The 26,197-nt window shown below is 43.5% G+C and overlaps 1 protein-coding gene across 15 annotated transcripts in view; it reads right to left on the bottom strand.

Annotated features, from left to right (window-relative positions):
• The window catches only part of TENM4 (teneurin transmembrane protein 4), a 1,646,934-nt gene that overhangs the window by 199,966 nt on the left and 1,420,771 nt on the right, over positions 1-26,197 (bottom strand). For all 15 annotated transcript variants that reach the window (XM_068654787.1, XM_068655360.1, XM_068655430.1 and 12 more), the window contains 3 exons: positions 9,495-9,747; positions 4,178-4,276; positions 1,895-2,130 (listed from right to left, as the gene is read on the bottom strand). In XM_068654787.1, the coding sequence (XP_068510888.1) occupies positions 1,895-2,130; positions 4,178-4,276; positions 9,495-9,747 (588 nt within the window). The remainder of the gene's footprint in view (positions 1-1,894; positions 2,131-4,177; positions 4,277-9,494; positions 9,748-26,197) is intronic.

The following is a 26,197-nucleotide window of genomic DNA, read 5'->3' on the forward strand; positions in this document are numbered from 1 at the left end:
GACAGGATGTAGAAAATAATTACAAATGAAAAGGTTATTCATAATTTTTAAATGAGTTAATTAGTAAACCCCGCCAGAGTCACTCATTACAGTAATTAATAATTGATTATACTTGAAATTAAACACAATTTTTCATCAAAATCTAATTAAATATCTGCCTTTTTGCTTGTTGATTAGAACGCTGGGTCTGGTAGAGACAACCTTTGTTAAATATGTTTATGCTGAATTGAACCATTGAATTTGATTTTTAATAATTGATAGTTCCTTTAGAAATTAGTAATTATGACCCATAATTACAGCAGTTCAACCTGATCAGCAGTTCTGGCACCTCGCCAGCCAGCCACGGAGCCTAGCGGATGCCACAGGATTCATCTGAATGGGGAAAAAAAGGGAGAGTACTCAATGGACCCACCTTTCAGCCACATTAAGCTGTGGTTTTTAAAAGCCTGATCTTTCCAGAACTCTGAAAAAGGGGTTTGAGCAGGGGAACAGCGAGCGGCAAACCACCAAACTCTTCTTAATCTATCAAACGGCACATACATCCTCCGTCAGAATGAACAGGCACCGCTGTTCTGAGTTACAATACTCCTCTGACACACTGAGATAATGTCCAGAGGAACCATGTTCTGGGCACGGGGAGAATACCAGACAAATGAGAAAGGCGAGTCCAAATGTACATAGCAAATGATGAAAATTGACTGCATATTCCATCAAACTGCTGCTGATTTAATGTTGGTTAATTAATCATTTCTGCTCCTCTTACGGAAGGCATGAAAGTGACCAAAGTATGATACAAGGCAGGAGTGGAGAAGTATCAGTCATTAAGGAAGTGTACATAAAAGGAGCACAGTAAAAGCAATCCTTTGTGGTAGTGCTAATTACACTCATGTGAAATGAAAGCAGAAATCTTTCGATCCAGGCTAAGATTTGTAATTCTAACCACAACCTTTTATAGATCATTAGTGCACAGGAAGCCACTATGAAATCAAAAAGACTCATTTGCGCCATGAGACCCAGGCATTGTTACCTATGATCACATCTCCAAGTGTCTGACAACTCGAGTTTGCACCGCTGACAGCTTACAAGAGGAGTGGAGGAACGGACCTTTCTAAGACATTTGTAAGACAAATATCAGCTCTGACTGAGGAAAAGTAACATTAACACCCCAAGTTTACGGAAGGCAAAATACAATTTTCACTTCTAACGTTTCAATTACTTTCATAATGAAGGCTGACAGCCCATAAATTCAGATCATGCACAGCTCAAGAAAAAAAAAAATGCTTCTCCACCCAAATAGCAAATTGTCCCCAATCTCCCCTACTTAAAAAGGCTCGGTTGGACCACAAGCTAAACTCAGTCCTTCCCTATTCCTTCTCACAACCCTGAGAATTTCAGCATAGTTGCTTAAATGGATGAGAAGTGCCATGAAAAGGTAGAATAAATTGTGTTAGGATTTGGGTTCTGACCCTGTCAGTCAATGGCAGAGAATTCCCACTGACCTGGATGCGGCCGTGATTAGGACATGCACCTCACTGCCTGCTTGAATCAGAATTTTCTGGTTGGTTTTATACAACCTGGTGGGTTTGTCTCACTCCAGTTATGCTTTTCTCTTCAGAAAGCGAGCAGTCCGCTCGGTTTAAAGGGAGGACAACATATGACTTACACTCTGCTAAGCCCTTCTGGCTCCGTTATGCGTGTTAGGTCAAATATTGCTCCCTGCCATAGCACTTCAACCTCAATTAAGTCAGCAGAGGCCTTATCTCCCCATTACCGCGTATCATGAGTTTGACCCTCTGGTTCCCAAGCGTTTGCATCGGGTGTGAATTTGCAGAGAAAGGAAAGAAAAGCAGAAAAAAAAAAAAGAAAAGGAAAATAAAACCAGAAATAGGCTTACCTATGAAATACGCCAGGAGGATCACCAGTGTGACTGAGATGACAATGGCACTCAGGGCTGCGCATTTCCAGTTACAGTACTTATAGGGTTTCTTCAGGTTAAAGGCAGGCCTAGAGAAGGTACTTCTAGGAAGGGGCCTAGGGGGAGGTGAGTACACAGTGCTGGACGTCAGGGGATATCCCGGCGACGTGGTACAAAAAAGGGGAGAAGTGCCTCCAGGTTTAAACAGGAAGTGCCTGAGGGAAGAAAGACCGACAGCAAGTGATTCCTCACACAAATCGAAGCAGCAGGGGGGGAGAACGTGGGGTGAGAGGATGGCGACTGCTGCCGGGACGAGGAGAGCAGCTCCACATAACGCTGGCTAAAGACACGGGCGGCATGCACGGAAGAGAAGAATAAAAACCAACGGCAAGTCACACAGAGTAAAGGAAAACCAAACCGAACGAACGATTGAAAAAAAAAATAAAAAACAAAACAAAACCCAGCGCCAGCAATGCCACGGAGAACCCTTCAAGGGCAGGAGCACCCCTCTGTGGAAAAGCTGGCGTTGGGGTGACACGGAAACCCCAAGCAGAGCTACGACAGACTGGTGGCACGGGCAGCTCCCGCTCCTGGCTGGAAGGCAACAGCAGCGTAGGTTGTAGTAAGGAAAAAGGGGACTTCACCAATTCATTGATCACTGCATGAGAGCGTTTTTTTTTTCGTATTGCATCGCTGAATGGAGATGGGGGGGAGGAGAGCTTAAGCCATTCCGTAGCACCCAAATTGTCACAGAGGGGAACATTCACACTGCCTCCACCTGGATGAGGGGATGGCTGAAAGTATCAAATCCAGAGCTTGGGTCTTGCCTGCAGGCAGCGGGGAGAGGCCCCTGCTTCCACAAAGCACCTTAGTTTGATGCCTCTTTTTTAAAAGTGTGAATTACTGTCAAAGGCAACAGCGTTTCCTGTCCGGTGACACGTTGGGAGGCGCCGTGTTTTGCCCGTTACTGCAACCGCAGCCTGAGAGCCAGCCCATGAGGACTCATGAAACCGCAAACAAAAACCACTGCAGCCCATGAGCTCCTGAAATGAAATGTCCCGATGGGAGTTCCTTCCATGGGGATCCTGAACGGAAAACCTGCTTTGGGTGGGACGTGATGAAGTGCAAGGCATTCCAGTTGTGGGAATGAAATTTGGGAAAGGGATCCGACTCTCCTCTCACCATGCTGATGTCGAACACAAATGCTGCTTGTGAGGACTGAGAAGCAGCCCCCCGTACAGTTTGCACCTTCTGCTGTGGTTTATGGGGCCGGACTTGCAGCCAGCATAAATCAAATCAGCATGGATCCGAGGGAGTCAGTTGAGCCAGTGGATTATACCAGACGTGACTCTCTTTTCCCCTTGAAGTCACTCGTGCAGTCACGGGGAGAAATGTCACATGCAGAAACATCACCATGCAGAAAAGCCACGGATTTGTGCGGGATAAAGTGACATATAATTCTGCGAAACAGGTGTTTGTACAATTACAGCCATGGTTTTATGGGTACTCAAAGCATGGCTGCTGAGCATTAGAGAAAGATTCATTATTTCTACTAATGCTCTACATCAAAACATTCATTTGGACAAGGACTCAGATACTTTTCTGTGCTTCAGGAAGTATTTGTTTAGGGAGATGTATCTGGTCTGAGCAAAGAGGTACCTGCAGTGTTCGAGCACATCAATTAGATCTTCAGTTAAGGGCGGCTACCAAATTAGAAAGTGCCACTACAAGAGTGACATTTTTGGCACTGTCATGTTAAAAGCTGTTTATAACTTAAAAGTTAAGAGATTAAAAGTTAAGTAAAAATGTCAGAATGGGCGGCTGAGTCAAAATCAAAGGCTCAGTTTAGATACCACTAGTAGACACTCTGTACCTTTTGTATGATAAGGCACGTGAAAAATACCAGCTTAACAATGAAAGATCAGGCTGCCAGCACAATAACGGTTTAAGATCATTATCAAAATTAAATTAATCTGGGTTTATATGGGACTCGGAATTGCTGTAGGTACTTCTTACTAATGCAATGACTTTCAAAACAAGGGGAAAAAAAAGCAAATGGAATGCTGTGGATCACGAGCATATTAATGAGCCTGCCATTAATATGTACAGGACACATTGCTCCAGAACCTCATTTTTTTAAGCCATTTTGGAAGAGGCCAGCAATGGTGTTGCCCTTAAACATCATGGATGTGACCAAATGCTTTCATGCAAGGATCATGATGACTGTACAGTAAACAGGAAGACCACGTAAGTGTCACATACCCATCATTGTAAGCACCGTCATGTCGGGAGGAGGTGAGAATGTCCATCTCAATGAGGTTGTCCTGCAATGTCTCTAGGAATGTCTGCTTTGCTATGTTTCTACATACATATGGAAACATGAATGAAGCCAGTGAGTCATGCATATATGAAGTGTGATCTTATAAACCACAATGGTTATAGTGCAGTTGTGCATGGAATTAGAATGATGGACCATATATTTATATGTATAAGATGCTACACATATACATATATAGCTTCTCAGAATGTTCACTTCTCTCTATACACAGCATTTATATGCATATACACACACATAAGCACACGCCCATGTGCGTGTATAAAAAAAAGTTGTCTTTGTTCATTTCACATTATTTATTGCCAGTGACACATGCAACCTTCTGAAGTGCTGGATTCAAAAAACTAGATTTCAATCCAGCACGGCTGTAACCTTGTTATGCTCCTGCATCTGAGTTATTGTTACTCTGAAAAGGCACACCACAGTCTCTGTCTCATTGTGGCTGATACCTTGGTAGCACTGCTCAATCCAACATCCTCATGGATCTCCAGTAAAAATCTGCCACTTTTTTTTTTTTTTGCTTAAGTTTCAGTTTTGCATTTGAGAACTCTTTAATTACTAACTTGATGAATTTGTTTTTCTCTGTGGACCAATGAGAGCTTCGTATTTAGAAGTTTCCAAATGCAGGTTTTGCTTAGCAGGAGCATTCAGAATAAAAAAAAAAAAAAAAAGAGGCTTTTGGTGATAAGCAGGTTCAAGTTGGAAAAAGCTTATGCTGCAACCCAAATTCCAATAGCAGAATACTGGCTGTAACCTGGATAATCCAGGCAATAGGTGAGATATACAGGTCCCGCAGGTGAAAAAGCCTGGGTTTGATTTTGCACACAATAATGGTATTTTGCAATATCTGGCCTCCCCGGCACATACTCCGATGAGTCACATTTCGACCTATATATACTGAACTGTTTTGTACTTTTAGAGGAGAATAGCAGGAACACAAAGAATTAAGTCAGAGGCACAGCTGGGAACAGATTGTGTCTTTCTCACCTTCAGGCTTGGTTCTCAGGACCTGACAAAAGAACATTCTTCCCATCGTCTTTAAAACAAAAACCAGTCCTGATTTTGCCCATGCCTGTTTTCAGCATCAGAACTGAATCTAAGCCTGAATGTGAATAAATCCCCTGGCCAAAACTAGCAAAAGGAACGTAACAGCATTGTGACATTTTATCACTTATGCAGGATTAAGCGCTTACAGGATGTAAGTGACATGATGTGAACTCAAACGAGAACTCCTCTGTCAAAGAAACTGGATTCGGGTAATGTGCTATACCAAGGGAAACCAGCCCTGTCACATTATACAAACCTTGATACCGTCTCTTCTGAAATGTCCTTAACCTTCATATTCATTTCTACCTCCTCCTCTTCCTGCTGCTAATGCCAGCACTTGTTTTGTTCAACCCACTGCTTCTGGAGGCCTCTGGGCTGCTTTGACAGCACGGATCTACTCCTTAATGTGAATGAAAGTAAAGTGACTCCTATTCCTAGCTTCGGAGTAAAGTGGACCGACATGCATGAGCTGTGTGCCATAGCACTCGAGACATCCCCAAGCGTTTGCTGCTTCCTCACATTCCCTAGGAATGCAGGAAAGGTTGGATGTTGAATTCAACGCAAAAAAGAAGCAGCGGATGCGCATGCACCGAGCGTTTAATGGGTAAGAGGCAAGGCACCTAGGGACACGCTGATCAATAGGAGTTGATCAGAAGTTAAAATCCATGTCGGATTGGGTCCATGAATTTCGGTTGCGGATTGTCAATAAAGCGGAAGGGGTGAGGGTTACATAATTGTATAATGCGTGGATGTGTAACAGCGAGGCGGCTGGGTCACTGATGGGACTAATGCATGACTGTCCTCACCGAGGGCTGCACAAATGCTGCTCCTTTGGAGATGACCTGTGAAGAGCTGCCTGTTTACAAACCATTCTCCCTTCTCACTATGAGTTGTGGTGGCAGGAGCTGACCTTATGTGATTGCCACGTGAAATTTCCTGGGAATGGAAGTCCCCTGCAAGCTGTTGGTTTGTCAACCAAACGTCCGTCTAGTTGGCATTTACTTGCTCCTTGCAAGGTCAGATGTAAAGGAACAGAAAGGATGCCACAGAAGAAGGAAGAGTGAGAAATAAATATGGGGAGAACTGACTTACCTGTCAGGAGGGAGTGCTGAGCAAAGATCTTCTCATCACAACCTTGATAATATATTGCTTTTAAAGCAACAAAAAAGAGAGCAGACAGGAAAAGAAAGAGGAAGAAGGAGAAACAGAGAAAAGGGAGTAAAGGGAAACTAAAGAAGAGGAGGGAGAGAAGAGGAGGGGCTCTTCCTCTAGCAACATAAAGTTTTCGGATATAGGGTATGGTTATTGTGTCAGTTGTATACTTGTACTACACATCTCTGCTTGCGTTTGCGTTACATGATGGAAATTTCCAGGCAGTGACAAACCACCCTAATTTTCCAGTTCTGAAAACTGCCTGCAGTCCACAACAGTCAAAGTCAAGCCTCTTCAAACTCTGGGGTGCTTAAAAATCTGTAACTGTAGGCACGTTTCACAGCCTGTGACAAACTCTGTTTAAAAGACGTGGCTTTTTCTTCGTGTTTGCTCTCTCTGTTGACTAATATGGAATTAAAAAAAAAAAAAAAGGGATATTCAACAGAAATACAATTCCATTTTTGACATGAGATTACTATAATCTCCTATTGCTATACTTCAAAGGCCTTAATTCTTGGATTAATGTCTCTTGGTCAGGATTTATTTCTTACATATTGGACATTTTATTCTCTTAGGTGGAAGTCTTTTTTTTTTTCTTCTTCTTATTTTGGTTCTAAAAGTCTTTGCAGTGGGGAAGGTCAGCTTCATGAAAGAGGTGAAACGGGGCATCCAAGTTTGCCAAACAGAAGCTTGGCCTTTTACATTTGCAGACATCCCACCAAAGGAAATGGAAGATCTCTGCACGTCGGAAAAGCAGATTATTAGAGCAGAGATTTGTCTCAGATTTACAGTCATCTATGCAGCGCAGCCTCTGCATTATGACAAAATTATAGCATGCTTTATTTTCTTAATGTTTGTTTAGTGAAGGAAAAAAAAGCCTGTCTGTCATGCTCTGTGAATGTGCTCATTTGCAGTTCAGCATACTTTTCCAACACGTTCGTCATCTGAAGGGATACTGGGCTACATTACGCCCTTCCATCCAGTGTGTCAAAAGCCACATCGGTCTCTAAATGACCTGTTTTCTACTTAATATAATAGTTAAATTGAGGGTCAATTACAAATATGAGTGATTTGTGATGCGAGTGAAATCCTTAAATGATGCAGAAGGATCTCTTCATGCAAGTAGACCTCCAAAGTCTAGTTGGGTTAGGGATAATAACAGAGATAATGACAACCCAACTTGCTGAAAGAATGGTCTGCTTCAGCTCCTGAAAAATGTTCATCCCCAATGTTTTCATGGGGAAGAAATAAGGACAGTCTTTAAGGATGTACTTGTTTATAATTTAACAGGTATTGTTGAGGACTAACCAGATAATTGTTCTGTCTACAATCTCCTGCATTTATTAATACGTGGTGGGGTTGTCCCTCTATCTCATCCTCTCATCAACACCAGAAGTGGACAATTGGGGGCAGGATGTTTTCATAAAAGAGTTTTTATCTCTGACATTCCTCCAGCAGTCAAGATATTCCCTCTCAATGGAATGTGATGTGTTCGGAGAGACTCTGGTCAGATATGAGGATGTCTTGGCACTATTCAAACAGTGAAATATCTCTTCTCTGACAAATTTACATCCTGGTTTAGAAAAAGGTACGAGGGATGCTGCAGAAATGTAAAAGATTACTCAACTAAGGGCTGCAATACTTTTTTCAAAAGAAACAATACATGAAAGTCAGGCCTTGGGTATGTATGCTCAAGAATTAGGAAGACAATATAATTACTGAAATTGTTGCCAAATCACACTCGCAGTAATTGCTTATAATTTTGTCTTAATCTTGTGGAGCCAGCTTCTTAGTTCGGTCTTTTTAATCAAGCAGTTGCCGAGAAATTAATTATCCTTAAATGCCATAAAATGTTAGATTGAGGTCTGTTTTGGAAGTTTCAGGGGGCCAGCAGATACAGCTACTTCTCTAGGAAATCGACAGTCATTAATTTTTAAAAAATATTTTCTTAGCAGAAGTTGGCAAAACTGGGTACAGCTTGTCCCAGGATACAGACACAGCCACCACTGATCTCGATGAGATTCCCACAGGCAGTGAAGCAACAGCTTTGGTCCTTGGCTCGGTTTTCAGTCAGTTTTTGCTGCCTAAAATCTTTCTTGTTGGTTTGAGAAGGCAAGTCAAACAAGGCAAAAAGGCAGCTAAGTCAATGTGCAATGTTTGGCCTAGAAGACCTCCCCAGACTGAAGAAGACACTGTGTATGGGGCTAAGGGATCCAGCATCTCCAGGGGCTTCTCTGTACCAAAGGAAATGATGAAGCAAAACCTCTGGAGAATGTGAAAACAGAGTTTCAAGTGGGACTACTGGAAGATGCCCTCCCGATCAGATGGAAAGACTGAAGCTGAGGGGGAATGACAACTCCCCTTTCCAGAACCTACCTATCAGGAAAAAAAGCCTAATCAAAGCTATCAACTAGATAAACTCAGTGCACTTTTCCCACACCCTTGGTACGTTTCATAGGTGGTGAAGTATTTAAAAGCTAAATGGAAGCATCATTAATTTACTAATGTGTTGCTATCCGGTGTTGTTTGCTTGCTGGAGAAGCGTTGTAGAGTAGTAAAATGCAGCAGCTGACTTCTCCTCAGTAGGTAAAACAAGATCATCCTTTCCTAAGTGACGTACTACAAGAGCATCTGCTTGATGAGGCACAGCTAGAAGGCTAAATCTTTTCAATATATTGACTGATTTCGGTTTCTTAAATAGGATATTGATTTATCCTATGACACAGGAAGAAAAAATATTAAGGGAAAATTAAAAAAAAAAGAAGAACATTTTAATCTGTGATCCTGATTCCAATTTTAAATGAGGAAAAAAAAACCTTACAAGCAGCTGTTAAAATATAATACTTTTAGTTTATGAAAGAAGAGCAATTTCCTCTTCTCCTAGTCCAAATAAAAAAGACACAAGGAATAATAAACAGAACTCAAAATATATCATCTAAAGACCAGTTCGCAAACTGAATGCTACCTATACAGATGCACATATGTTCATAACATCCTTAGCACACTCAGGCAAAGCACTGTAAAGTACTAAAGACAGTGACTTACCTAGTCTCCAGTGGGATGTTGCTGTTAAGTAACCAGTTGTCCTGAGCATGGGCTGGTTCTTGAGTGCTGGCTGGTTGTTCTCCAGAAAGAGAGTGGTCCGTGGGAGCTGGGCTCGGGTTGCTGCGAGGAGTGAAGTTCCCTCTGTTCAGGGAATTGATGGAGGCAGCGTGATGTTGATTTGGGGTGTGAGCATGGGATATCGGAGGCGGTGGAGTTCTGAGTCTCGAATGGTTTTGAAGATTTGGAGGATGATCTAAAACAGAAGTGAAATATTTTTAAGGTCCGTGATCTGAGTTACTCCATACCAGACTCCTTTCCGTGCAGGCACTTCTAAAATGTAGACAGGCTGGGATGCCACATATCCTAAATCAAACTCAAAAGGCTAACTTCGACTTGCTCCATATGTCCTAATGACACATGCATTGATCCACTGGCTGGCTGGAGAAATACTTCGGTTTCATGCAAGAAAGTTATGAAAGCTTAAAGCGCTGCAAAAAGGCTGTCCTGACAGCCAAGTTAACTCCGATGAACAACTGCAGGTTGCAAACTGCAATCTATCTGTGACACTGATTTGTGATAAAGCATGAAAAATACAACCAGGCTGGATAGATAACACTTAAGAGCAGTTTTATGATGGATATACAGCTCCCAGTGAAGTTTGTTCTGCCTGTTTTCCCCGAGAACTTCCAATAGTTAAGCCAAGACGAGGACTGAGAATACGTTTAATCATAGACTGAGTTTAGGGAAGGCCATAAAACTGTGTCAGGATCATACAATTTAACAAAATCCAATAGTTTGTATTGTTAGATACGTGCTCAAACTGAGTAAAAAATGCATACGGCATGAAAACAGAGGTGTCAGGAAAATGAAACAACGTATAGCGAAGAAAGATGTAAAGAATAGCTGTGGTTATCAGTGATAGAGCTGCTCGAATAAAACTCCAGATCCTATTGTTGTTAGCCAGGGGTCTGAGGGAGGGAGATTAAGGAAGGCAAATGCTTAGAGAAGACCAACCTGGTGCTGATTATATCGGTGTTTTTAGTTTAGTGACTAACCATTTCTACGTGTTTTCTGGAAATGAAGACAAACTAAAATGTTTGATGGAACTCGAGGGAGATAGACAGCTCAGGAGATGGGATACAGAAACTTGCTCCTCTCTGACATTAGTGGTTTTATGCCTGTAAGTTACTGATGCACAACACTTATCTGCTGCTTTATCTGGGGAAGAAAAAGTATCCATCTGATACTTACCAGCCACACTTCACGAAAAACTAACACTCATTTACTCTCTAATTAGAAAGCTCAGGATTGAATGAACTGTACACGGTCCTAAATTACAATGAATGGTGTCAAAATTACCATGGCATTTAACGACACCTATGAAATCTGGATTAGGATCTAAATCTTGGATTCAGGGGAAATCATTTACAGTATCTCTGTAGCCTTTTGAATATTTGGACACATAAGAGAAGATTTAAAGATGTGAGAGATGCATCCCAACCCTTTTCTCCTCACCCTACGTTGACTCAAACTGCCTCGTCATTAGCTATGGCTGATGAAACCAAAACCTGAGGGTGATTGAGGTATGGTCTAGCAAAACAATAGAAAATATTAATTATGGAGACGCCATTCTGTTATCTACATGTAGTTACATGCAAAACACGTGTCTACCTTTGGCCTTTTTAAGTTAGACATGGGAATGTGGTTATGGATTTCACAGGGAGAAATGAATGCTTCTAGGATCCATTTTATCCTATAACCTGGTCATAGGATATCTTACAAGTGCTGTTCACCCTGTTGTGTATCAATGACAACAGACGGTAACCAGCTCAACGAGAAGCCTACATTTGGGCAGACAAATTCTTCCCAGGAATTTAAAGGTCTGGCTCAGCAAGGCTCACCCAGCATTGAACATGCCATCTTGGTCTCTGATCCATGGCCAGCAAGCCCTGCCAAATTCTGTCCAGCAGCCAGCACACTAAAAGTAAGGGAAAAGCAGCCACCACGGCCAGTACAGATGAGGAATATCGGGACCGAACCAGGTCTGACAGCAGTTCTGCAGCACCACACGAACCGAGGCATCCAACCGCCCTTGCCCTGGATGTTATCGCTGACTGTTGCTTAAACGGAGCCTAAATGAGCACAGAGGTGGTAAAAACAACCGTGGGGGAATCCTGCTGCTGGCTTCCTTACGGCAGTGACTCATTTTCCCCCTCGAGAGGCAGCAGCCATGGCTGTTGGCTAAGCCGCTGTGTGAGACAGAAGGAAGGGAGGAAAAAGAGGGAAAAAAAGAAAAGGGAGGAAAAGGGAGAGAGCACGCAGTGTGAGCTGCAGCCTGGGGAGCAGGACAGGGAAGATAGGAGCAGCTTATTAATCCCAGGTGGAGGGAGATGGACGTGAGCAGAGGATTTCCAGTTTCTGGGGCTGTCAATCTCTCACCTTTCACGAGAACTTAATTCATCCCAGGAAAAATGCCTCATCTAATCAGGAGCAACAGCCCAAAAAGTTGACAAGTCCAGTTGTTCAAGCTTTCATCACGGCTGAGATGAATGCTGTGGGCAAACGGGTGAATCCTGGAAAAGGCAGTGGGCGTTTTGTGATGTTCTCCCACTATCATTGGACTTCTACCGGGGACACCGCTTTCAGACTGAGTCAGAGCCCATTTCCCCCCATCTGCTCTGTAAATCCCAATTTGCTCCCTATTACTGCAGACACATTGCAGATGCTATTATGGATAATGCTTTTGAATCAAGTGAAAATGTGTCATTTTCGTGCTCTATTTGCATACCCTCGGTGATTTCTCTGCTAAGTAAAGACAGCACATCTATCTTGCTCTGGTCCGTGATTTTTCATAGGATTTTATAGCTTATATTTCTTTTTTTCTGACAGGTAGGTTGCTTTTCCTCCCAGAATATTCTTAATTTTATTCATATACAAATTCTGAACACTTATGTCATGTCAAAGCATCGCTACATTTAATATACCTCGACTTGGATTAGCAGCTATCTCCCTTGCCTTACAACCTTTTTTTTTTTTTTCTTCTTTTCAAGCTGAGGAACATGAGAAAAGAGGTGCGGATGGAAGCACGAGCTGTAAGATCTTCCTCCCCAAAAACACTGCAGCCATGCAGGATTTTGTAGGTGCGAAACAACTATTGAGGTTCTTACCCTCTGTGGTCACCATCGATCCCATGGGCTTTGCAGTCAGTAAGGGGATCCCACAAAGTGCATTCATCCTTGATTTCCTAAAAATTGCAACTGTCCCTTTGTTTAAACATCCCCTCTTTAATTCATCCCACAGTTTTTGAGTGATAATAAAGTGTGTGGTTTCCATGCAGGACGGAGAACCTTCATGCTGGCTGCAGTGCTTCTCTTATCTCCCAGCACTGGGAAGATGCTCTCGTTATCCTATTACAGCTGCTTAGGCAGCACTGCATTTTTCAGATCCCATTGCGTAGGAAGGGGAGAGGGGAAGTCAGATAAAGCCTTCTACGTCTAACAGCAAACCTTTATCGGGACGAGTAAACCACAGAAACTCAGAATGCTTTCTAGAGAAGCCAGACTTTGTGGCTTCTGCCCAAATTGTATTAGATTTCCTCAGACATTTTAAAATCAAGGATGAGATAGCAAACCATGACTGCTCGGCAGTTATCCTGGCTCCCTTAAAACCAGATAATTTTCTACACTTCCATTCTTGCAGTTTTCCTCTTTGGTTTCCAAAACACCATGGATTTTATCAGGATATCGAGACTCTTGCTTGCTGTTGGCATCCCCATGGAAGACCTGATGTATATTATTCAGAAAGAGCAGGTAAGCTAACAAAGCATAGAGAAATATAAATAAATGAGTAAACAAATTCGAATAGAGCCATGCAACCCAGCCCCTGGGAGGATTTGTGCCTTGAAAGACCCCAAAGGGATCTGTAAGTAGTAAAGGGGTCCTCACACCCCTTGATGCCATGTGGCAGTGATGCAGGGTCCCAGGGACAGAGCTCAGTTTCTCCAGAAGATCGGCTGCCACCGAAAAATTCTGAACAGCTCAGAGCTTAATGAGCCCCCCTGTAAGCTTCCTCTTCTCTAATGGGTCTCCCAAGTGTGTCAGAGATGAAGGATGCCAGTATTCAAATGTAATGAAACACTGCAAATCCGATCTGAAAAACACCCAAAGAAATCAAGGCGCTATTATGTCGCTCGCTTGTTTGTTTGTTTGTTTGTTTGACCATTAAAATGTCATTGCCTACCAGCGGCTTGGTAACCACAGATGAAGCAGAGCTGAAGGATAACTCGGTTAATGAAGCTTGTCCTTGGCACATATTAGCGAGCCTTGACAGAAATCTGTGAGTGAAGGATTGAATCAATGGGAACCATAAAAAGATTGCCAGCGAGGAGCTATTACGGCAACATTTGAATAAAAGGTCTGAACCCTTTGTTCCTTTTTCTTTTCCTTAATCTTTAATGAGCAATACTGTTTTGAAGTTAGCTTATGCAACAATTACACTTTCTAATTCATTAAGTTTTGGGATTGTTTCTGAGGCATCTGTAACAACCTAAAAGTGAAAAATTCATCCCCACTTTCTTTTTTTTCCCTTGCTTGCCTAATTTCCACACTTGCCTAATTTTGGGTGGGCTATAAAGGACCGAGGTGGGTCTTCCCCAGCACCTTTTAGGGGGCACTAAGTTTAATGATAAAACAGCTTACCAGAAGCAGGCTCTCTAGCAGACACATGGCAAGCCGATAACGGCATGTGCAGAATGAACAGCAAGCAGAATATTTAACCCCCGAGCTGGCAGATAACATCAAAATAAGAGAAGGATCAGAAGGGGGAGACCAAGTGGCTGCCTGCTCAGCTGGTGCCTTGGTGCCGGCTGGTGACAGCCAGGATTTTCTCCTCTTTGACTCCAGATGAATGTGCAAGAGGTGGACGGGGCTGCAGAAAGGTGCCACGGGGGTACCTGGGGCTGAAACAGGTCACTCAGGATTCAGATGTCTGTTCTTCCCTCACTGACACTTAAAAAATTGAATTAGTGGTACAATTTGAAGGTCTTCCTTAAATTCTAGATGACTGAATTTCTCCTTAAGAAGTAGATCCCCTGAATTTGACTTCAGACTGGCTTCTCCTACCATCAAGAGGAGTGTTTGTGCCACGCTGTGAAATGCATCTTTTGCTCTAACAACAGCTTGTGCTGCTGGTTTTCAAAATAGTAAGCGACAAAATGACACCGAATCATAAAAGAAAACACAGAACCGATGCATAATCTCCAGGAAATAACAAAACCCTGATAGAAAAGCTACCTTGATGTGCTTTTTTCTCTCTTATTTTAAGTAACTGCATAACAGGGAGCTGCTGTTACTCCAAGGGCTCTCACCAGAGGAAAGCACAGTCCTCACCAGGAGCCGAACATCTGCAGCATACACATCCTGCTTCTGAGAGATTTCTGTCCTGAAGAGTTTCCCATTTGGGTTTTCAGTCCCTTTCTTGTATCTCACTGGTGTTTTCCTATGCTGTATGCATAGGCACGCACCCATTTAGGTTTTTGGATAAGTCCTAAGGAAAACTTTCCAGTGCACCCCTGATCTGTAAATTTGTGCAGCCCTTTGTCCAGAAAAAATCCTGGAAAATGGAAACTATAGACTGCAAGAAAATGGATGCAAACAGTTTGGAGTATTTCTCTAAACGTGTAAATCAGATAGGGAGTGTGAAACCAGTCTTGTAGACAGACTGTAACCAGTAGCAAGTGGAAATGGGGGAGCTAGAAACCAGCCAGCACCCTGCTTTACTGTTTGACAAGTTTAGGCTTCGTAAGCTCTGAGGACTTAATTCTGAAACGTTTCCAGGTTACTCCTCTACTTAAGCAATTGAATTTGTTTAGGTGAACTTCACCAAAACCCAGGCTCGTCCGGATGGTGTAAGTGCACATGTAAAACTAGTCGAAGCTCCTTCTCTAGCTGCACAAATTAACACTTCATTCGTTTTACTGTCTGCAGAAAACAACAGGTGCACCACATCAAGCCCAAACAAGCCATCTCCTCAGTATTTTTCTCCTCCAATGTGTACATTACACGCAAACTCTCCTCTCAAGTGCCAAAGTGCCTTTGCAAAAGCAAAATATTGACTTTTGGGGTTGAAATCAATTTTTTGCTTGATGCTAGGCTGTCAAGCTTTGGCTCTACACAGCCAACGAGAGCTCTGGGTGGTTGTTTTTTCATCAGTATGCATCTGATTGAATTGTACGCCCTACAAGTAATGCTTTTAAAAAGGTCTGTGTCACTGCAAAGGGATGTTATGCTGACTTTTAACCCGTGGTGTCCATTACCGAAGTTAATAAAAGGGCATCGCAGCCCACTAAAAACAAGGCAGAGGCTTACGATTCGGGCTCTGACAGTTTATGAAGAATCATTAGCTTAAACACAGGGCAAGGTAACGAAAGAAATGAAAAAAAAAAAGTGTCTGGCAGAGTGCAATGAGTTGCTTAAACCTAAATAACATATTGGAGTTCTTAAATAAATGACTGGTAACATGGGAAAGTACCCTCTGGAGTGCACAAGTAAGCAAATTTGCTTGCAGCCCTGGAGACCTTGCATTTGGTGCTGGGATTGCTGAAAAGGAACAGCTTTAAGTCTTCTGACAGTGTATATGGGAGGCACTGGTAGCCCTCGGAGGCTTAAAGCACTGAATTTTGGGACTGTGGTGTAGGCATATAACCAAACTAAACCTATGCTTACTTACATGTGATGATGCAACACGACAGCTCCTTCCCTTTCCTCAAACCTGTGTGCATCTCTGGGGGGATGCTGTGGTCACCCACACTGCGCTGCGAGCCCTCAGGTGTGGGTGCTGGGTCTGGAGAGCTGCAGATCCCACTTTTAATCTGCTGGAGGCTGCTCGGATCATTTCGCTGTGCCACTCCACACCACGGATGGCTTTCAGCCAAGTGGGTGACCCTCTTGGGCTGCTGGGAGTGACAGCACCTCCACACAGGGCAGGAAAACCCACTGCTCGAGTGAAGGATGGACTATCCGGCCCTGCTCTGATCCCACATCGCCGCGCTTGTCAAATCCCAGCCGACAAATGTTTCTAATCATCCGTGCCTAAGACCGGAGCTGGCAGCCTGCTGCTCTCTCTTTTTTTAAGTAAGAGATGCAGGAGGGCAGGACCTTTTTTCCAGGGTCAGGAGGTGCGTTCGGTTCCCCGTGTTTTATACAGAAACCCTCAAACCCACCTGCAGTCAGGCAGGACTGGAGAAACAGCAATAACCCCCCGATTTGCTGATACAACTGAGACACAACAAGAGACACAACTGTTATTACACCTAGGGTTGGCCTTGTTGAATGAAATGCTGCGTATTTTGCTGATGTTTGCAGTTTGTTGACTTTAGGCACGGAGGAGCTCTGTTTAGAGGGGGTTTTTAACTGGTTTCCCTGCCTCCTGTGCCTGTCGTGGGGCTCTTTCACACAGCAAGACGTGGGAACAAGCATAGAGACAAATAAAAAGCACTCAAACCAGACATAATTAGCTGGTATGGTTACAGTGGCAAGTTTCTGAAATGTTTTCAGCTCCCCAAACTCAAGTCTATCCGCAGAAGGTGTCTTTGGCTGCTGTGATAGCAAATAAACACAGGATTTCGCCAACACAGCTCTGTCAAACAGGTGGTTTTTTGTACACCTACGTCGGAAAGGCTTTGAAATACAGACCTGATCTTTGCCCGTTTCTCCCTAAAAATAAAAGGAACGAGCAGCCTCTGTTTTGCTTACGCCCTTCAGAAAGCTGCGCCGAACCGCAGCGCTGCTGTGACTTCGCTGCACACCTAACGGGACTGACAGCTCCCCAGCTCCATCAGCAAGGCTGACTATTTATAGTCGCTGCGGAAATTGCCTGTTTTTATATAATTTTTACAATGTTAGCAGTGGATAATGATCCAGAGACTGTCCTTCTGCAAAGGCGAAGTGATAGGGCGCCCACGAGGATCGACAGGACCGGGCATGTGCCCTTAGAGGTCAGGGGGAGAGATTAATATGCTGCAAAAAAACTCTTAAAAATTTACTGTAGCATCAACTTGTGAGCTTTGGGTCTGGACTCTGACTTCCAAGGGGCATGCAATTCCCAGAGCTGCCGGCAGCTGCACAGTGGAGACATCTGAGGGAGGGTTTTGTCCCTTTTCCTTTCCCCTCGTGCGTGTCCTGGGCTTGTGAGTGACCGGTCTCTGGTTCCATCGTTTCACAGCAAAGCGCTTATGGAATGTGTTGTGCTGTGGCGCAGCACAATGCCAGCAAGCACTAACGCTTTTTATTATTTACTCCGAAGAAAAGGGGAAATTTTGTGTTGGCAGCAACTGAAATAAACTATTTCCAGGCTTCGCTGGAGAGGTTTTGGTGTCTCTGGACCAACCTCTCCGCACGGGCTGGCGGCAGAGGCGGTGTGCCAGGCCCTCCTTTGTTACCCTCTCCCTCCTTTTAACTTCGTTTCGCCGCCTTTAAAGTCCCGACAAAGCCCTGGCTGTGAAATACCTCCAAAGCCCAACATCCACTGGTGACAATTCCATCTGACAGCTGCGGCGACGCCGCGTCTGTCACAGTGATTAATACCTCCCCCCCGCCCCAGCCACTGCGCACACAAAAGCCGGCCGATTTCCTTGGGTGAAGACCATGGGTGCAGTTAAGTGTAAAATCTCCCTGCACAGGTGGAAAACCTTATTCCCTTCGGCACAGGAATCTGATTTGTGAGAGCTGGGCTCCGTGACCTTTCCCTTCAGGTTCTATTTGACATTCTCTGAAGCACGGTGGCAGGAGGCTGCGCTCCAAATAACTCTGAAACAGACATAAAACTTTTATATTTTTATTAACACTTGCAGAGGCCACTAAAAGAAAATCAAAACTATGAATCTGTCAAGGCACTCCGGTAGCGCTGCGCTTTGTTCAAAACACCACCGTGATGGAAGGGCAGTGTGGTTTATCCTGGGTGTACGTTTGTCTGTCTATTCATAACACCTCCACTCCTAAATATCTCAGTGCCAATTAAAACAGCTCCTCTGGCAACGCGCTTCTGAGAGGAACTATTTAAGATGGCAGTCTCATTTATCCAACTCTTTTTTTTTTTTTTTTCCTTTTCCATTCTATGATATAAATCTCCCCCGTGTAACAAATAAATATGAACAGAACTATAAAAATGCATACATCGAGCACTGATAGATCACAAAGAGATTTACACACATTCTGATATTATTTTTTCATCTTTTCATTCTGAATGTGCCTTTGTATCTGTCACAGTTGTGTATATATGTATAGAGCACTATAAAGACAGAGAAACCACATTACAGTTAAAGGATTTTGGTCTTTTCTTCATTTTTGCTCTTAACTTTTTTTTGGTTGTGTACCAGGAGGCATTGCCTTTACTGGCATCACACATTGAAGTGATGCTTGCTGCCCATCAGCTTTCATGTCGGTGAACGGGTTAATTTAAAAGGAATAGATAAAAAAAGATTCTGGTAGAACAAAAGGACTGCCCTAGGTTTTCTGTACAAATTTGCAAGAAAAGTGTTTCGGAATTATTCTTTGTGATATCGGTGTTTATTTTGGTTTTCTTCTCTGGAGGAGAAACTGAGGAAAAAAGCCGTGCCAGGCTATAAAGCAGTTATTGCCAAACGCATGAGATCAGGTCTGAAAGAGACATTTCTATTCCTGCAATCCATACTTTGTAGATGTAAGTCTACAAGCTGTCCCACAGTGAAACTGTTGCTGGATTACCATTAGCTCTAAATATGCCAGCGGGGAGATTTTCAGGGGCACCAACAGCAGTGAGGTGACATGTCCCACTCGGACCTACAGCACCGTGGCACCGTGCCACTCAGTGACTTCTGTCACCTCAAAGGCTCCACCGTGAAAATTTTAAACCCAAGCCCTGAATTAACACAAGTAGTGCAGCCCTCTGAAGCCAGGCAGTTAGCTCATTTAATAACGTGCTTTGGAAATGCAAACTCCTCGCACTACCCGAAGTCCAATATTAGCTGACGGGTCCCTTAGCATGTGGCTGCTCAGGAGAGTGGCAAGGCGCTCAGATAACACTCTGGCACGAAGCGTGCGACTTAAAAGCTCGCTCAGATTATCACGAACGATGAATCTTCCAAGGTTCTTTTCATTACTTTCTGCAAGTGCTCTTGACATTCTCCGAAGCGGCTTAGGAGCTTCCTAGAAAAATGTCAAAATAAAGTAATAATTTTCCTATAATATTGTTCAACAAAACGTGAGGACGGCGTGATTCAGAAATTAAGATCGGCGATTTCTGAAGACGGTGCACTCATGCACACACCTTACGTTACCAAGGGCTTCACCGTGATGAAAACAATAAACAGGGATTTTGTGTGTGTGCTGTCAAAGAACTAGAGGTAAAACAGCCGGTGTTTGCAGAAAGACCCTCCAATATCCTACCAACACACGTTTCAGCTACCTGTGAAGCTTCTGTTGCCAACGTTGGTATTTATTCACTAAGCAGCACAATTTATGCTGGCTGCAGGCTGGAAGCATTCGCCATAAAACTTATAGGCCTGCTAACTCTTTTTAAACAGAACAGATCAAGTTCAGTCCGAAGTCGTATTAAAACGCTGCCTCGCTTTTTTAAGGCTGATCTTGGTAAAACCACCCGGCACGGCTCTGTCGGGGTGATACAACTTTGTGATTTAATTACGGAGATGATCATAAAGATACATTCTGGTACCTGTAACTCAAGAACTCCGTCTGACCAAAGGGTTTTTTTTGTTCCCTCCGTAGCCCCGCAGCCTCCCCTACCCCGCAGCTGATTGATGTATGGTCTGGAACTGGCCCATCATAAACCACAGGCTGTAAATTAAACCGTGGGATGAATAACTGGCTGGAGGGTTTGAGGAATGCTAACATAGCACATGTTATTCAGTCTACTGTAAGGGGACTTCTTTCAAAAACTACATTTCCGAAGTACAATTACTTAATAACATGAGCTAAATGAATACTGATGGGATATTTTTAGCTCCAAGGCTTGAATTTCATGGAATACGCTTATGAATAGAGCTCCAAAATTCTTAGTTTTAGCCTAAATGGTCTTAAAGCGCATAGTTACCACGTTGATATCCAAATTATAGGGAAGAACCACGTAACTCATCCCTGGAAGGCCCTCGTGCCTGATATGGGACAAGCCAGCTGCTGCAGGAGGGACAAAGCCCCAACTTCACTGAAGACAACTGCAAAACTCAGAAAGTAAGGCTGGAATTTCACAACTCATCTTGAGCAAAAAAAATGCCTTAATACTTGACGGGAACTTTAATAGTGGAAACCAGGCAGGACTGCCTTTATTCTTCAGTTCCAGTGATCAAACCGTGGCAGGGACAGCCCCGTTACGGATCAAGCAGCCTGCCTTGCTGTCAGCGTAACCATTTGGAAAGCAATGCGCAGCGGCTCCCACGGAGATGCACTGCCCTTGATCTGCAGCGCAACTCCTGTATTGTCAATACTCGCCTTGATCTGCGAGGGAACTTGCTTGATGCCAGCAGCAGCTTTGTGAGCAGCGTGGGCAGTGTGTGGCTCCCGAAGGAAGTTTTTTAGAAGCTGGGGATGCACTGAGATTAATCAGCGACTGATGCCTCGCTGGAGTAAAAAAACAAATGAGCGGAGTTTGTGGGGAAGAGTCTGGGAGGAATGTTCAACTACAGCCAGAAAAAAAAAAAAAATCATGTTGAAAAATTAGAAAGTTCCTATCTAGCCAGAGAAGAGGAGAAAAAATGAGGCAGGGAAAGGTTAGCCTTGAAGAAAGGGTCATTGACAGAAGGACCAGGCTGTCCTTTTCTCTTCTATAGTTTTTCTTCTGAACTATCTCTTCCCATCTGGGCCGGTCCTGATCCTTCCCCATCAGCCAAACCTGAATGATCCAAATTCTGCTAAACTGTCCAGATCTTAGATATCAGGGGGGTGGAAGTAGATGCTCAAATTTCTCTGCACATCTTTCCTACCGCCCCGTACCTGTTACCTTGTGGAAGACGTGCAGGCAAAGCACCAGACTGCTCCATGAAGTTAGCCCACAAAGACAGCTCTGATGGGAGATCTTGAAGGCACAGAGATGGCCTGAACTCACAGAAAAACGCCAGGCAGCAAGGAATTTCCACTATTTCCTTCAATTTATGGTGGCAGAGCTGCCAGTCACAAAACCCAAAAACTTCTGTGTAATTGCACAGTGTTTAGTGAAGGAGTGAAGTGATATTCACCTAATTTTGGATCTGATGCTGTTATAATCATCCACCTTGAAAGCTACAAACATAAATAATATTTTTTTTTTATTGCAAAGCAACTTTCACCCTAGACTCTCCTGTTAATCTACAGCATTAATTAGTTAAGAGCATCTGATAACAGGACTCCATATTAAGATGATTACGACTATAATTAAAGGAAATGTAATGATGAAAGGACCTGTGCTTGACTTGTGCATTAAAACAGTGAACCTTGAAGCAACAAACCCAAAGTTGAGCAGAGCCAAAGGTATGTGACTTGGTGCACATGAACTTATGGATTTCATTTCTCTGTGCCAGTCCTGCCTCCAGCTAGGAATATGTGTGTGTGAGATCTGAAAGATTTGGTAAACGTTTTACTCTTGTACAGCAAAGAGATTAACACCAGAAGAGAAGAAAAACCTGAGACCAGTAAGGCATGCGGGGCTCTGTGGTGGCAATTAAAACTGGATGGCTGAGCTCCAATATTTGGGGTTTTAAAGAGGAAACTGATTTGGTTTGCAGCAAAAGGGAATCCTTCAAGATTTGTTGTCCATTTTGGCTCCACTCTTGGTGGACACAAGCTGCATGCATCCTTATCTTTTGGACAGATATTTGCTGAGATCAAGGCTGCACCTTCACTAAGCTTTTAAGCCCCACATGCAAGGCATGGTGGACTGGAGAATCCAAATACAATGTGGTGCTGTAGTGGTAGCGTAGGGATGTTTGTGTTGGGAGGACATAGAAATTATAAGAAGAATTAGGACATATTCTTAAACAAACCTGTCAAAATGATGATAGCTTTTCTTTAGTCACTGCATATGAAGACATGGTCTTATTCAGGTAGAATGCTGCCTCCACCTAGAAGAGCTCAAAATCTTATGGGGAAAAAAAGATATTGTTGCTTTCTGTCTCAGATAAAGCTGCTTCTTTCTTTTCTTTAGGAATCGTTATATAGGCTCCAGTGAAGTGATTCTTCCCCTAAATGCCCCTCAGTGGAAAAGGAACCTTCTTTTTCTTCCTCTAAAAGACTTAAAGATTTCCATGAGGTCATCCACTGAAGACAGCACAGAGCTTATGATGAGGGAACTCTCTAGCCCAATGGTTTCCTCATAACGGTGAAAGGTGTTAAAATTGTGGGCACAACACTGGGAGTCATCAAAACTGCACAGAGGGGATGCATTCTCCAATCTATATACAACAGCCACCAAAGTTCCTAGTAACACTAAACTTCCCTCTCCACCCCAATGGGAATCAACAGGTTGTAAGAATTTATGCTAATTAAAAAGCTGCACCACTGATGTCTGATAATTAGCCACTTGGCATCGACCAAACAAACCAAGACACTGATTCTTCATCCCCTCTAGAAGCTCTCTCTGCCTGTTGCTACAGGTGTCCTTCAGGAGCTACCACAATCTAGCAAATCAAGGCAGGCTCAGTGCACAGGTATCGATGGTATTTCTATTTCTTGGAGCTCCTGATAAATATTCTGTTGGCTCCGAAAGGGTTTCTCCCTACAAAGCATGCCAAGTGATGGCGCACAGAAGAAGGAAAGCTCTGGCTGGCAGCGTTGTGGCTCAAGCAGGGTATTTGCAGATACAGGCAACGTAGCAGCTGGAGCTGCTGGATGAGCTGTGGAGGCTGTGCAGACACTCAGCATCTTACCCGATGAAGATAATTTTCCTTGGGGAAAATTATTCTGAAAAAGGCCACAGGGGAATACACCAAGCCTTGTGATTACTCTTCTTCTCCGTGATTGATTTAGACAGATGTGGGTCTCTCAGCTTTCTCGTTGACTTTGGCTGTGTGGGTCAAATGGGGGAGCTCCGACTGCCCAGGCACCCCGTCCAGTAATGTGTTGTGACACGCAGCTGCTGATCTGCAGGACAGGAGAGCCCAGAATACAGGGGAACGTCAGCTGTGGTCACAAGTGTGCTGCAGAGGAGGTGGCTACGCTGTGACTGGAGGCGGTGGTGATGTCTGGGAGGTGACTCTGTCCTCAGGACAGCAGTGAAGGCTCTGTGATGTGACCTGTTGTAGGCAGCCTGATGGAAGTTTCTGATCCAAACACGCAGTGCTCTAAGCTGTGGTGTGCAAGCAGACAGCCTGCCCGACCTGCTCGATGCCAAACACACACAGCTGGGCAAAAAGAGTGCGGGGTCAGCGCTGCAACAGCTGGCGTGGAAGTGGTGGATGGCTGGGAAACGATGCTGGGCTGATATCTACTGCTTCTGTCTCAGTCCCAGAGGCAACAGGGTTTTAGTTCTGAGGCAGTCAGAGGTTATGCCAACATGATTGCTCACAGCTCCAGCTCAACACAGCTTGGGCCATGATGCTTTCTGCTCAGCATCAGGAAGGAGAGGTCTCTTTATATGGAAAAATCCCTGGGGAAACTCTCTTTGTATTTTGAAGCTGTGAGGGCTTTCCTATATGTGTGTGCCCTGTTCTTATGCCTTTTCTTATGTATTGGATCCAGAAGACCTCCCAAGATACAATTTACAGAGCAATATTCAAAGCTGGACAATTTAAGATACGACTGGAAAGAAAAACTCAGCAAGATGTGAAGGTGAAGGAAAGGGAAATGGATGGAGAATCTCCCAAGCTGCCAGCCACCCAGAGCAACACTTTCTGAACTGATACGACAGAAAGTCATCAGGCAAAATCTGTGCTGAGTTCCACTGAGATATTCTGGGTCAAACATCTGCTTCTACAGCAACATCCAGAAAAGATGCTGTCTAGAAGCACTCCAAAAAATTTGATTTATTTTTTTCCCATTTCAGATAGTGATTTATACTACTCTTACTCCCACTAGCTTGAGTTTACGAAACAAATAATGTGACTGCTGGAGAAACTTAAACACATGGAGTAGTCGTATTCACGTCTTTTGGCTACTGCTACTTCCCTCATCTAATTTATGTTGCTGAAGTTGTCAAGAAGAGAGTGCTCTCTTGGCAAATACGAATGAATGCAAAGGAGCAATCATCAACATCCACAGCACACAAATCTTTGTACCTGGCCTCCCTGGGACTGGAAACAAGTTCGGATTTAGATAGAATATCCCCAAGGATCTCCACCTATAAATATATGTAACAAACTCGGTAAAAAACATGAAGTGTAAAGTAAGCATTTCATCAAAGGTTAGTTTGGTTTTCAGCAAATAAGAAAATTAAAACCCCTGCTGCCCACACGAGCCTGTACGTCTGGGCTTTTCTTGATGGACAAAATTATTCATGGCATATTAGAGCCTGTCAGTATGTTTAACCAGAAAAAAAGACGTATCATTCCTAGCGGAGATCTAAACAACTTCATTACAGGAGCTGTGAGGGAGTCACAATACATTAGGAAGGACAAATGTAGTCCGCAGTGGTTTTTCGGTTCTTTCTACGCCATTGACTTACCAGAGGAAAGTACTACTAATTACACTTACTTGCATCGATTTTTTTTTTTCTTCAGGATGGATTACCTTGTCCTCCTCTGAATCTAATGATTTAAATGAGAATGAAACCGCCATCTGATGGAGGTTAGAAGTTACCCTTGGAAGAAAGACATCAAACATGACGTTAAAAAAAAATCCTCTTTCCCTATTAACTGCCTTCCAAAACGGGCCGAGCATGTTTCAGGTGATGTGATTGAGCAACGACTACAGCGACAGAATGCACCACACATTGCAGGAAACGCCAGATAGGTTTCTTGTGGCTAGATAAGGTTCAGTGATCTGGATCTGGATCAGATAGGATCCTGTTTACATCGATGTAAATCCAAAATAAACTCCGCTGAAGCCAAGGTATTAGTTAGATCAGAATCTAGTTTGCTGTATTTTCAATGACTGCATTCTCAGGCACACTCTTATCTGTCCCCTCCTTCTCCCCTTGTAGGCTCTCCAGTTTTGCTGCCCGGGCTCTGAGGATCAACTAAATGAAACTCATATGTTATGGGTCAGAATTTCTCCCAAACATTTCTGTGTGAAACTCAGCCATTTGCAGTTCGGGCAGAAAGGATCCAACATTTCTGCTGATTTTTTTGGTTTGTTTTACATTTGCACTATCCCTGTGAGAACTCACTAATTAACAGACAATTGCCATGGCAACATATCAAGACCAAACCTCATCAGAATTAAATCAGTGACAAAATTTCTATCATCGGGTTGTTCTTCACAGCCAAGCTACTCACACAAGGCTGTACGGTACCAGCCAGTCCTGGGTTTCTGTCTCGTGTCATAGTTACTGTTAATTAGCTAAAATCTGAAAACATTACAACTGCTGGTTGACATAGAGGGGAGGAGCATGTGCAAGGACACAAGAAGAAGTCCAATGTGGATTTACAGAAACCGAGCCACGGTGTCCTTTAGTGGGACCTTAAACAAAGTAGGCAGTGTCTGAGGTATGCACAGCATCTCGAAGGACATTTTGGATTTCATTGTGGGGGCCACTAAAAGAGCTTATCTAGATATTGCCTAGACCATAGAAAATGGCAAGACAGA

The sequence above is a fragment of the Anas acuta genome, chromosome 1 (assembly GCF_963932015.1).
Source record: "Anas acuta chromosome 1, bAnaAcu1.1, whole genome shotgun sequence".
NCBI lineage: Eukaryota > Metazoa > Chordata > Aves > Anseriformes > Anatidae > Anas > Anas acuta.